Consider the following 14080-nt stretch of genomic DNA (forward strand, 5'->3'; position numbering starts at 1 on the left):
CTAGTAACACCACACTAGGGAGTAGACATTTCTTGACAAAAATGTTTTACAGATTATTTCTAGTTAAAATAAATTGGTATTATTGTCTGTATCATTCATTTGGTGTTTATTTAGAACCTACATGGAGCTAAACCAGGGTGTTCAAATAGGAACAAGACAACATCCTTGCTGTAGAGAACTTAAAGTGTTCTTACAATGTATGAGGGAGAAGGACATTACATAGTTGAAGGCCTAACTAATTTGTGATGAGACAACAAATATATACTTGGCGTAATTGTTAGAAAAGGAAACTGCAGGGGGACGCTATGTGGGCAGACAAAGGACACCTGACTCGGTCTCTGGGGTTATGGATTTTCTAGGGGATCAACATATGAGTGGGACAGACAACCCCAGCTACATCTTTGTCCTCTCCTGTTCTTTCTTTTCTCGGCCTGTCTTTCTGTTCATGCTGCCGAGGCTGAACCCTGCCATCTACCTCCACTGTCTCCCCTTGATGTTGTTTTACTCTCTTAGACAGGTTGTACTACAGAGGATGATTGGCAAGCCAGATCATTCCATATAAAAAGCATTGTCCTCAGCTCAAAGACATCCTTAGCTCTTCTTTTTTATACCTGACACACAATCCATCAGGAAATGCTGGCTCTTCATTCACTTTCACTGCTGCCACTGTAGTCTGGATTATATGCGAGCTTCCTAACCAGTCCTTTCTTTCCATAGGCTGTTCTCCACAAAGCAACAAGAATCACCCATTTGAAACATAAAAATGCAAAAGTTAGTCCTCTAATCCTAACCTGCCAGTGACTTCCCATTACACTGAGACTAAACTCCAGTGTCATCTCAAAACCCGGCACTGGCTATGCGTTTCATCTCTAACTATTCCTTTTCTTGGTTATTCCTCACCCACAGTGGCCCTAACCCTCTTGTTAGTTAGAACACAAACCTCGGCTTTGGAGATTATGCCTCCAGACAGGCTCGTGGCGCATTAGGTATGCCTTGGCTCCAGTGTGACCTGAGTGTCGCCTGTTCAGCAAAACCTCTGTGACTTGCCTGTCTAAAACAGCAGTCCTGGGGCCTCCAGATCACCTTATCCTGCTTCGTTGTACATCACAGCACTTACCACTACCTGACTTTGTATTATATATCTATATGTAGACATACACCCTTACTGGTGTTTACTAATTCTCCACTAGAATGTACGTTTGATAGGAAGAGAGATTTTGTGTGTGGACTCCGTCCCATCTCATCTTCTCAGAATTCTTTCGCTCTCAATTGAGTATTTCACTGGAGTATCTCAAGTATTTCACTGCTCAATTTTGAGCTTTTCCATCTTGACCCAGCCTTTCCCAATTAAATGCACTCATTCACTTTGAATTTGAAATGTAACCCACACACCCATTTTAACCCTCTCTCAAGCCTCTGTCTGTCAGCATTCCTGTGCCCCCTCTAATCAGCTCATCCCACTCCAGCAGAGCAGCTCTCACCCAGGTCGCAGATGACTTCCGTCTCATTAAAGATGACTAACATTTGTCACTTCTCATCTTACATGAAATCTGACAGCCCTGGCTCTCATGATAATGCATCCCTGCCTGCTTTGCCCTCTCACTGCCTTTTGTACCCTTCTTTTCTGTCTACTTGGGACACTCATCTTCTCGTAACTTGCCATCACCTACTCCAATGTGTTCAGTTCAGTCCTTGACCTTCATGGTCTCCAGCAGAGTAATAACTTAAAGATAGATAGTTTTAACTACTCTTCTTCTGAGTTCCAGGTGTGTATATTGAAACTATCTACACAGTTTCCCTCTTTAAGCATGCCTTTGGAAATTTGGCATGTCTAAAACTGGATTCCTCTTCAGGCTTAGCTCAGTACCCTTCGAGAATGGCATCCTGTTACAGGAACTGGGAGTTCACCTTGAAAACCAGGAGTTCACCTTGATACATCCCACGGCCCACCCCACCCCTTTCACTCCCATGTCCACTCAATCGCTATTGCTAAGCCTTATCATTTTTCATTTTTACCTTGTAAATAGCTAGAAACCCAGTCACTGCAGAGACACCTGCGGAAGTCACGTACCTGGTTACTCTTATTCTGATCTTGCCCATTTTTTATTTCAAAGTCATATATATGTATATACACACACACATACACACACACATATCTAATTTTTTAAAATAACTTCTATCTATAATAAATTTGAAAAAATGCAAATAACACCCAGTTACCCTTATAAATGGATAAGATTTCACCACATTTGCATACTCATTTTCTCTTTTACTCTGTGCAAATGGCTTTTATCACAGCATTTCAGAATCAGATGCAGAAGTGCTGCTCCTTGTTTTCTGTTGTGCGCCGTGCAGTCGATTCTGACTCACGGCGATACTATGTTTGGGTACATGTTTCTGAACATGGGTATTTCTTTTACATAGCACAGTGCAGTTATCAAAGTTGTTTTATAGCAGTATCTAATCTGCAGACCTTATTCATGTGGCACTAATTGCCCCTGATAACATCTGTTGAAAAAAAATTTGATAATGAATTCGATCCAGATCTGTCATTGGCATTGGTTATCTTTAAACCCACTGGCATCATGTTGGTTCTGACTCAGAGTGACCCTATAGTGCAGGGTAGAACTGCCCTGTGAGTTTCCAGGCTATGAATTGCTATTAAGGAGCCCCGATGTAGTAATGGATTACCTCTTGGACTGCAAGCCACAGAGTTCAAACCCACGAGCTGCTCCACAGGAGAAAGGTGAAGCTGGCTGCTCCCATAAAGTTTTAAAGTCCCTGAAACCCAAAAGGGTAGTTCCACCCTGTGCTCTCAGGTTGCTGTGAGCTGAATCCACTCGATGACAGTGAGAAATCTTTGCAAAAGCAAAAAGCTTCATCTTTCTCCTGCACAGCAACTGGTAAGTTATCTTAGGTCTCCTCTAATCAGTCTGTGTGTCTCCTATGACCTTGACATTTTACAGACTACAACCAGCCATCATTGCCCCTCAGTTTGTGTGTGGCTAATGTTTCCTAGAGATTCCAGTTCCAGTCGCCTTGGAGTCAGCACCAACTCGTGACAGCCCCGCATGTGTCAGAGTACACTTGTGCTCAATAGTAGGTTTCCAGATCTCCAGGCCTTTCTTCCAAGACACCCCTGAGTGGACACAAACCCCCACCTTTCAGTTAGCAGCCAACCACTCAGGAACTCCTTTCTCGTGATTAGGTCGGGCTCATTTCTGATAGCTAAGCCACACAAATGAGGCTGTGTAGTAACAGCAAATGTAAGATGCTGATTTTCCCCAGAATCAATATTTTTTGTGCTTATGTACCTAATCTTATCTCTCATCTGTTTAAATCCTTTCACTGATTTTTCATTGCTCTCAGGATAAATATCAGACTTGGACTGCTAATCTCAAAGTTGGCAGTTCAAATCCACCAGCTTTTACTTGAGAGAAAGATGAGGTTATCTGCACCCATAGATTTATAGCCTCAGAAACCCTGTACAGGATCACTATAAATCAGAATTGACTCAGGGGCAGTGGGTTCGGTTTACGGTTCATCATCGAAGTTCAGTAGTTGTCGTGACTACCCCTGTAGTGTCATATAAACTGCCTCTTGCCCTTTGTTTTCCTTCAGAGACTCAGCTCTTGTTGACTCTTACCTCAGAGCAATCATAAGTTGTTCCTTCAGGCCACAGGCTTTTTGTTCTCCCTCTGCCTCACCTCGCCTTCCACTAAGCAGCACACTTAGCAGGCATGCATCCCTCGGATTCATTTATGGCTCCATAATTTCTGTACAGGTGGCAGGCTAGTTTGATTAGTGGGGCTCAGGGCCTCATTTTGAAGTTTCATTTAAATAGTCTCTTATATACGACACTCCTGCTGAACAGTGGTGAGAATGACTGGGGGGAAACATTACAGTTTGTAGCTGTCTTCTTTCTCAACCCCTCCCACATCCTGTCCTTTGGTATTTCCCCTTGATTTTTCTACTGTTCAGACTTCGGCTAAGCACAGGTCCTTACAGAAGTCTTTGCATGTGGCTGTCTAGACTAGTCCTTCCTTCTGGAACCCTTGTGGTCCTTGATTATCCTGCTTTATCATTTTCAACAGCCTCTTCTCTATTGGTGGCCTTACTTGGTCTGTCTTTCCTAGCTCTCCAGGGGACAAGTTTGTTTTGCTCACTACTGCATCATCAGCATCAAACTGAAGGCTTGACACGCCAGGATTCACAGGTGAATTAGTGAAGAGGAACACCTCATTCCCCTACAATATTATGATGAGGGTTTTGTTACCTTTCTGGAAAGATCTCCATCGTCTCACCCTAACTCCTCTTACTTGCTCTCCCACCCCAGTGCGAACTGTCGTGAGTGCCACTTTTGTGTGGACCTTTGATACCTGCTTACTCCTGTCAGAACTCTTAGTCTGTGAATATGGTGCTTGCTCTCTACCTAGTCTATACTGCAAGAGCCCTGACGGGTTGCGAGTTGGGCTTGAAACGGCAAGGTCAGCAGTTTGAAACCACCAGTAACTCTTCAGAAGAAAGACAGGGCTTTCCACTCCCGTAGAGAGTTAACAGTCTCAGAAACTCACAGGAGCAAGTCTACACTCTCCTACAGGGTGCTTTGAGTCTCATCAACTCAATGGCAGTGAGTTATTCTAGAGTGGGATTACTGTATTCACTGTCATATCTAGCAGTATTATCCAGACAATTATATCTTGTATGGATGTTTTTTTCTTGACCACAACATTTTAAATGGCATTCTGTATTTTTTCCCTTTTTAAAATAGTTTTATTGACATATAATTCACACACCATGTAATTTGTACTTTTTAAAGAAACAAATGATAAATAGTAGATTTAAAGATGTGCTCATCTAAAATTGTGACTTTTCTAGCAGCTTTTCATGTTTCACTTAAACTTTTATGGAAGAATCTTATGTCTCCTTGTTCACAAAATCAACTTTTTTTTAATCAATAAGAACAAATAATCGCTTCACATGTACTCTTTGTGGTACAGTCATTCAGTCAGTGGAACACAATATTCATCTCGATAGTCAGTGTCCCTCTGCTATTTGAAGACGTCTTTTTCGTGGCGCTGCTTTATCTCTGTCATTGTTACGATTCGTCCATGTTTCACTTTGACGCTTCACTCCCATCCACCAGGAATGTTGATCCAAGGTAACGCCGGTGCACCACAGAAGCCTGTCCGGCCACAGTGTTACCAAGTGTTCATCCCTTAATAACTGAAAACGCTGCTTTTAGAAACAGTCTGCTAAACCCTCTGCCAGCTCTAATCAGTTGTTGGGAACAACTAAATGAATCAGTCGACTAACTGTATTTTGAAGGTTGATTTATGTTGTGTCTGATGGGAAGCAGACATAATACATGTCCTTTGATCTGGTTCCCTTGGAAAAGGAAAGTGGGATATTTACAACCTTGCTTTAGAGAGTTAATATGCATGCAATGAGACAGTAGCCGCATTGACTTGTCATTATACTTTTATTAGAATGCTTTGTTTTTTAATCAAATTTGACAGTGTGGGCATTTTGCAAGAAGTAAGACATGTAGAAGGAAAGAGAAATTGTGGCTGTGAAATCAGATGGCCGGGGATTAAAATGCCAGCGGTGATGAGATGCCCTCACCCCCTAGCTAGCGCAGAAGATCCCTAGAGTTTTAAAAATGTAAGCATTTATTAGGTATAATTTAAACCAACCAAATTTGGTTTTCCAAATACTGATGTTCATTCTCAAATATGAAAGCTAAAATTCTCGCATTGTGATGAGTAAAGGCAAAGTGTAACAGTTGGTGACTCTAGATAAGGGGATATGGTAGTTAATCTCATTTGGAATGTGTCCACGGCACCTAAGAACACATCGAAATACCAAATTGTAAGTGTTTTCTGCAATTAGATAATGGGTACATAAGGGGGCTCCAAAGAAAGAGTTCAGGGAAAATGGAATTGAGAGATAATGGGATGTTTTTTCATGAAACTTTTTGACTCTCCTTTGTATCTTATTCTGGTTTTTGACCTTTCTTAGAAGATTGACAGATAGTCACATAATTATATTTCTATTTGAATTTCATAGCTATAAAATTGGAATGTGAAGATTATTTTGGAATGAGGACATAAGAAAGTTAGTAGCAATTAGGTTTGTGATGATAGGAACATTTTTGTTGTGAAATTGTAAAATCCTTTTACCATCCAACTTTTCTTTCTCTCTTTCCATACTTTTCCATAGTCATTATACTTGTTTTTAGGAACTTTTTTTTCCCTGATGAAATATTTACATTTCCTCCCTCCTATATAATTATTGTGGTGAACTAATTGTACACAGAAACAGCTAGATCCTGAAATTACCAAAAGTACCGTATGTATGCATGTATAAGCCGAGTTTTTCAGCACAGTTTTAGGCAGTTTTTGTGATAAAATTAGGTGCCTCAACTGATATTCGGGTCGGCTTAGACTCAGTATATACAGTGTATGACTTCTGAGGCACTTGATCATGTATCTTCACCTTCTGGAAATTATTAAATTAGATATTACGGTGCCATTTTATAAGAGTTGGGGGGAAAGTTTCAACTTTGCAAATAGGAAAATCAGGCCACCTGTGAGAAAGTGATTAAAGCGCTGGTAAGCAGTGAATCCAGGTGATTTTCTACATGTGTGTGTCAGATATATTTATTCCCAGTGAATTCCAGCCAGTAGTGAACTTGCTATGAGGTAGGTGTTCTTGTCAGACCACATCACCTTCTAGGGTCTGTTTTCTCATCCACGCTGTGATTTGCACCCATTCTGTCCACCCTTCAGAGTGGTTGTCTGTCACAGAAATAAACAAAATGAAGCCACAGACAGTGATTGGAAATCCATAACATGCTCTGGCATCTTTTTGTCTTTTTTCTGTATAGCATCCTATTTATTTTCTCAGTACTAAACTATTGGACCTCAGCAATCCTCCCATTGCCAGCTTTGTTGCTTGTTGTTGTTTGGGGTCATTGAGGTGGTTTTGACCCATAACAAACGTTGTGCAACAGGATGAAACACTGCCCAGTCCTGCTCCATCCTCACAATTGTTCTTGTTCCTGTTCCTGTCCGTTGTTGCAGCCACAGTGTCAATCCGTCTTGTGGAGGACCTTCCGCTTTGTCACCGCCTCTCTACTTTACCAAGTAAAATGCCCTTCCTCAGGGACTGGCAACATCACCAGCTTGGTTCGGCCTGGTAAATTTTTCATCTTCTAGGTCAGAATTTTGGGTGAGCATTGCTGCCAGTAATTTCAATCAATTTCATGGAGACAGTGCAGAAACCATGAGATCACTGAGGATTACTGTAATTTACTTAGGGTAATTTAATCTTTTGTTTTTCAGTCCCAGGCTGTCTAATCTTCCTGGCTGGTCCCTAAAGGATGGAAACGCTTTCTTGGACAAGGTAATGATAACGGTATCTACTCCCAGTACAAAGCCATGTCATGTCATCCTGGAGCCATGCTATAGCAGTGTCACCAGTGGCCCCTGATTTTTCATATACAAGGGGGTACCCCCCAAAAACGGATTTATTTTTCTTTCCCCTAAAGCTATGTATCTTAATTTTTTACAAAACAACCTTATCACCTTCAAAGCACTCTCCATTACACTTAAAACATTTGTCAAATCTGCGATGCCATTCTTGGAAACATTTTTCAAACTCATCTGTTTGGATGGCTGACAGCACCTCCCTCGTCTTTATCATCACCTCTTCTACGTCATCAAATGGCTGTCCTTTCATGTTCCCCTTCATTTGTGGACACCGAAAGAAGTCTCACAGAGTGAGGTCAGGTGAGTCAGGTGCGTGGGACAAGAGAGGCATGCAGTTTTTGCCAAAAACTGGCACACAGAGATGGCTGTGTGAACAGGTGCATTGTGGTGGTGGCAAAACCGGTCCCCCGTCTGCCACAAATCAAGCCTTTTCGTTGAACAGCATTACGCTGCAATCTTTTCAGAACCTCTCAATAGCAAGCTTGATTAGCAGTCTGACCTGGTGAAACAAGCTCCAAATGCACTACAAGTTGACATTTTTGTCCTTTGGGGAAGTTGACGGAGGTCCAGAATGAGGTTTGTCATCAGTTAACATTTCACCTCCTTTGAAACGAGAAAACCACTCGTACCCTTGAGTTTTTCCCACAGCCCTGTCCTAGTAAGCTGTGTTCAACATCACTACAGTTTCTGCAGCATTTTTCCCAAGCAGGAAACAAAAATTTCACAGCTGCAAGCTGTTCTCTTAAATTGGCCATTACAAAAAACAAGGTTTAAGTGAAATTGCTTTTATGAAAAATGCACTTATGCTTAGAGAGAACCTTCCCTGGCAGCTCCACTGGGTGCACTAACAGAATGAGTGGCTCGATGTTCACCTAGAGGGCAAAACGCATACTCTGAAAGCTCCGCTCCACCCAGCGCAATTCCATGCTTTGGAGAGGGTACCCCCTCATATATTCTTTCTTTAAAAAAAACTCTCTACAATAATCATTAAGTGCCGAAGACCCTAGCAATACATTTGAGGTTTTTTTTAAAAACAAAAGAAAAAGAGCTTCTTAGGGAATTTTGGTGATCAGACTTGGTGCACCTATTTGCTCTGGTGTACAAATCCAATAAATACTTCTTTCTGCTGCAAGTACATTTTATCATCATGGAAAGAAAATTCTTTTTTAAATCATTTTATTGTGGGCTCTTACAGTTCTTGTCACAGTCCATGTATACATCCATTGTGTCAAGCACAATTGTACACATCATATATACTCATGTATAAGCCAAATTTTTCGGCACATTTTTAATGCAGTTTTTGTGATGAAATTAGGTGCCTCACTGATAATCGGGTCGGCTTATACATGCGTATATATGGCATGTTGCCATATTCATTTTCTTTTTTTAATATTTTTATTGGAGGCTCATACAGCTCTTTTCAGAATACATCCACCCATCCATGTGTCAAGCACATTTGTACATTTGTTGCCATCAGCACTTTCAAAACATCTTCTTTCTACTTGAACTCTTGGTATCAGCTCATTTTTTTACTCTCCTTCCTCCACCTTCCCTCCCTCATGAACCCTTGGTATATATTTTTTAGCTGAGAAGTATATTTCATACCCACACTTATTTGTAGACTCAATCTTATGTAATTACATACACATTTTCATTCAATGGAATCCAATAAATAGCATTTTAACTTAAAAAAAAATATCAAATACATCAACCATGTGTCAAGCACATTTGTACATTTGTTGCCATCATCGTTTTCAAAACATCTTCTTTCTACTTGAGCTCTTAGTATCAGCTCATTTTTTACTCTCCCTCCTCGACCCTCCCTCCCTCATGAACACTTGCTATATATTTTTTTCATGTCTTACACTGACCGCTGTCTCCCTTCACCCACTTTTTGTTGTTTGTCCCCCTGGGCTTGACGTGGTGGGGTTTGGAAATAAAATTCTTATTGGTAGGATGATGATGGTAGTTTCCAAGGTGATGCTTACTAGAGGATTCCGTCCAGCTCATTGTGAAGCTGTACCAACTCTGTGACTAGAAGAAGCTCTATCTTCAAAACACTCAAGGGTGTGGGTTGTGTACCCCGATTCAGTGAGGAGTCAGATCAGAGCTGGGGCCTTATTCTAACAGTCCCGAAAGGTCATGGAGGACTGGCAGGGCTGGGGTGGGGAGCGGCTGTGTCTGTTTAGTTGGGATACTCTGAATGCTGTGTGGAGAATAGACTGAGGAGCCGTGGTGTTACTTTTAAAGCTCTTGGGAGCTGGAGGAGGCATGTTGTCCTAGGTACATCGGATTAGAGGGCCTTCCTGACAATAAGCTGTGTGATTCCATTCCAGCCTTTTCCGAGTGGTCTACAATAGGTTGTTTAAAAAATGGAATGCAGTTCAAGGAATCGTGGGTTTGGGTCCTACTATGACCTTACAAATCAACGTACTAGACCTGAAGTAAATGACTTATTTTTCTTTTTTTAAGGCGTGTGTGTGTCTGTACTTTAATGGATTTATTTTACAGTAGGTTTTCACCACAGTAATTTTTCCTAGAACAGTTTTAGACAAGTAAGTTAGGGATCAAAGATATAAAAATATTTAAAACTATTATTTAGCCATGTTTTATACTGGGGGGGGGTGGGATTAGAAACAAAGGAAGGTTAAGAACTGTTTATCCAAGCCACCACCCCTCTAAATCATTCTTCTCATAATTTTACAATCGAAAAACTAAATCAGGAGTTTAAAGAGCCTTAAAATGATTCATCTGAATAAGGTTTTTTCCTTCTTGTAATAGATATTGTTAAATAAAGAGGTGTTCTTTTTATAGAATTAATTCCTGTAACAGCACCCCAACCTAGAGCACCCCAGCCAAATGCAATTTAAAACCAGATTTCCCTTGTAACTCCTGGTAAAATTATGTGACATTCAGGAACTCTTGCACCTGATTTCAGCTCAGCTCTCCTGCGGCTATAAATCATTGTTCCCTTAGAAAGGCTCAGAAGCATCCCATTACCAGGGCATTGTGAGTGAAATGACTTGCATGCATATGTGGGAGTATTTCATTAGAAGGGAGTGGTGAATAAAACACAGTGACATTGTAAGTGTTTGGAATAGCAAATACGCTTCTCCAGGCCAGGATGAGCGCCCAGAGAGGAGAGTAGCACAGAAAGTTGATGTGGCCTGATGTGATAGTACGGGGAAGAAAGTGACATAGCCAACTTAAGAGCAGGCAAAGCTGCGAAATGTTCCATAATTTCTCTTTAATCATTTTTAACCGCATCCTTAGGGAGCTGGGAGTCTTCTGTTAAATATAACTGCTCATTTCTTTTTACCTGGTATGTACTTTGTAATTAAGAACTGTGTTCAATCTTCTTGACTCAGCCGATCACTGCTTAACAGTCCTGTAAAGAGAAGAACAAGGGTTGACCGGAAATAAGCAAGGTTCCAATACGAGGCTCTCAAAGATAGTAAAATTCAAAAGGAAATTAATACATCTGAGGGGGCTTCAAAAGTTTGTGGAAAACTGTTATCTCGACGTTCCGTTTCTCCATGAACTCTTTGAAGCTATATCGTCGTTGGTCGGTGCACTGGAGACGTTTCCTGCGCAGAGTGACTCTGTGTAACAGAAAGGAATACACCGCCGGCCCCGCACCATCTCTCCAGCCATGGCTGTATGTGACCTCTCCAGTCATGGCTCTGTGTGATCTCTCCGGTCATAGCTGTGTGTGAGCTCTCCGGTCATGGCTGTGTATGATCTCTCCGATCATGGCTATGTATGATCTCTCCGGTCATGGCTGTGTGTGAGCTCTCCGGTCATGGCTCTGTGTGATCTCTCCGGTCATCGCTGTTTGTGATCTCTCGGGTCATGGCTGTGTATGATCTCTCCGGTCATGGCTGTATGTGAGCTCTCCGGTCATGGCTGTGTGTGAGCTCTCCGGTCATGGCTGTGTATGATCTCTCTGGTCATGGCTGTGTGTGAGCTCTCCGGTCATGGCTGTGTGTGAGCTCTCCGGCCATGGCTGTGTGTGAGCTCTCCGGTCATGGCTGTGTGTGAGCCCTGGGTTGCAGCCAGCGTCAGCCCATCTGGTGAGGAGCTTCCTCTTTTTCGTTGCCACTCTCCTTTACCAAGCATGACCTCCTTCTCCAGGGACTGGTCCCTCCTGGTAACATGTCCAAAGAAAGCAAGACAAAGTCTCACCACCCTTGCTTCTAAGGAGCATCCAGCTGTATTTTTTCCGAGACAGATTTGTCTGTCTTTCCAGCGGTCCACGGGACTTTCAATGTTCTTCCCCAGCACCATAACTCAAAGGCATCAGTTCCTCGGTAGTCTTCCTTACTCAATGTCCTGCTTTCTCGTGCATATGAGACCACTGAAAATACTCTGGCTTATGTTGAGGTGAAAGAGTGCAGTTGAAGTGGAGACCCGCAGCCCATCTATAGACGATTGGCCATCCCCCACAGAAGGGTTACAGGAAGGGACAGTTCCTGAATGCTCCCTTACCACCACCTCCCCACCACAACCAAGTTCTGCCTTACAAATCCAGCTAGTCCTCACAGATAAGAACCCTCAATACTTGGAATTCAGGACGAGAAAGGAAGCAGCAATATCATGAGGGCAGGGGAATGGTGGGAGTGGGGAGGGAGGGGAGGAGGAGAAAGGGGAAACCAACAAAAAGTTGGATATATAGCACCCCCCCACTCCAGGGGGACAAATAACAGAACTATGGGCGAAGGGAGACAATGGACAGTGTAAGACTCAAAATAACAATAATAAGATATAATTGATCCTGGATTCATGAGGGTGGGAGACAGGAGGAAAAAAGGAGCTGATACCAAGGGCTCAAGTAGAAAGAAAATGTTTTGGAAATGATGGCAACATATGTACAAGTATGCTTAATACAATTGAATGATGGATTTTTATAAGATTTGTAAGAGCCCCCAATAAAACGATTAAGAAAATAACCTGATGACTAAGGTGGTCAGGCACACCCTAGTCCTCAGAGTACATGTCTGCTTTTGAATGCTTTGAAGAGGTCTTATGCTGCAGATTTGCCCAGTCCAGTACGTCATCTGATTTCCTGACTGCTGCTTCCCTGTTGTGGATCCAAGTAAAATGAATTCCTCTACAACTTAAATCTTTTATCCGTTTATCATCATGTTGCTTATTGGTCCCGATGTGAAGAGTTTTGTTTTCTTAATGTGGAGATGCGATTTATACTGAAGACTGTAGTCTTGAATCTACATAAATAAGTGCTTCAAGTCCTCTGCACTGTAGGCAAAGAAAGTTGCTGCATTTTTCTTAATGTAGTGTAGCTTCTTAATGATATTTGCTCAGCATACGGATGGAATAAGTATGGTAAAAGGACACAACTCTGATGAACACCTATCCTGATTTTAAACTGTTACCTTGTTCTGTTCAGTAACTGCCTCTTGGTTTATGTCCAGTTTCTGCAGGAGCACAATGAAGTATTCTGTAATTTTTATTCTTTGTACTAGTATCCATTCATCCACACAGTCAAATGCCAACATAGATTTAACACCTGCTTTCCAGATGTAAATTGAAAGTAAAACCAAAAAAAAGAAAAAAAAGTAAAATCATTCAGACTCTAATATGTAAGCACCATATATATATATATATATATATGTGTGTGTGTGTGTGTGTGTGTGTGTGTGTGAATATACTGTATATACTCATGTATAAGCTGAGTTTTTCAGCACATTTTTATGTAGTTTTATGATTAAAATTAGGTGGCTCCATTGATATTCGGGTTGGCTTATACTCGAGTATATACGACATGTAAGTACCTATCCAATGACTAATTGTCATGAAGTGAAGTCTCTCACAATGACTCTTCTATCACTGTCTGTAGCTCCTACGACATGATTGCGTGGGACTGTGCAGATAGGCTGTGTCGCATACTACCAGCATTGGTCTGTTGGGGAGACTATAAGAGAACAACGTAAGACGCAGGAACAGAGCATTCCCAGGACCATCAAGGAAGAAGAGCCATTAGCAGAGTACATTTGAGATTCCTCTCTACCCAAAGTGATGGAGGCTGAGACCAGAGGCTGCAGCACAGATACTGGGGAACTGAGCAAAAGAGCCACGCTGAGACTAGCAGCCAAGCAGGGAGATAGTGAGACCGTGAGGTGGAACAGCAGGCTGGCTTCCTTAATGTTTTCTGATCCTGACTTGTGGTAACTTGGTAACTTCCTAATAAAGCCCCATTCTTGTGAGTATTATCTGTAAGTTCTGTGTTGCCATTTCAATAGATTACTGATCCGAGTAGGAAAGTTACAGTGTTGTGGGAGGAACCGTTGGAGTCGGAATAGGACAAAAGAGGATAGATAGTGTGTGGAGGCATAACTGACCTTTGCCTGTGACAGTTGGCCTTGAGCAGGTGGGGAGGTGGATTCTCCCTTCTTGAGTAGCCAGAGGAGATCAAAATAGTCTCCACACCATTGTCACACTAATGGAAATGCTCTGAAATAAATTTGTAACTGCCTGTGTCTTTCTGGACAGAGGTGTCGTCTAGTTTATATATTTGACTGGTTTTATTACATCGTCATAGATAACTTTGGCCTAAATGGCAAAAATAC

At 41.9% G+C, this 14080-nt stretch overlaps 1 protein-coding gene across 1 annotated transcript in view; it reads left to right on the forward strand.

The window, feature by feature from the left end:
• INTS9 (integrator complex subunit 9) overlaps positions 1–14080 on the forward strand; it is a 108568-nt gene that overhangs the window by 27366 nt on the left and 67122 nt on the right. Inside the window, exon 3 of the mRNA XM_075556452.1 lies at positions 7347–7407. Within this exon, the coding sequence (XP_075412567.1) occupies positions 7347–7407 (61 nt within the window). The remainder of the gene's footprint in view (positions 1–7346; positions 7408–14080) is intronic.

The sequence above is a fragment of the Tenrec ecaudatus genome, chromosome 8, assembly GCF_050624435.1.
Source record: "Tenrec ecaudatus isolate mTenEca1 chromosome 8, mTenEca1.hap1, whole genome shotgun sequence".
Taxonomy (NCBI): domain Eukaryota; kingdom Metazoa; phylum Chordata; class Mammalia; order Afrosoricida; family Tenrecidae; genus Tenrec; species Tenrec ecaudatus.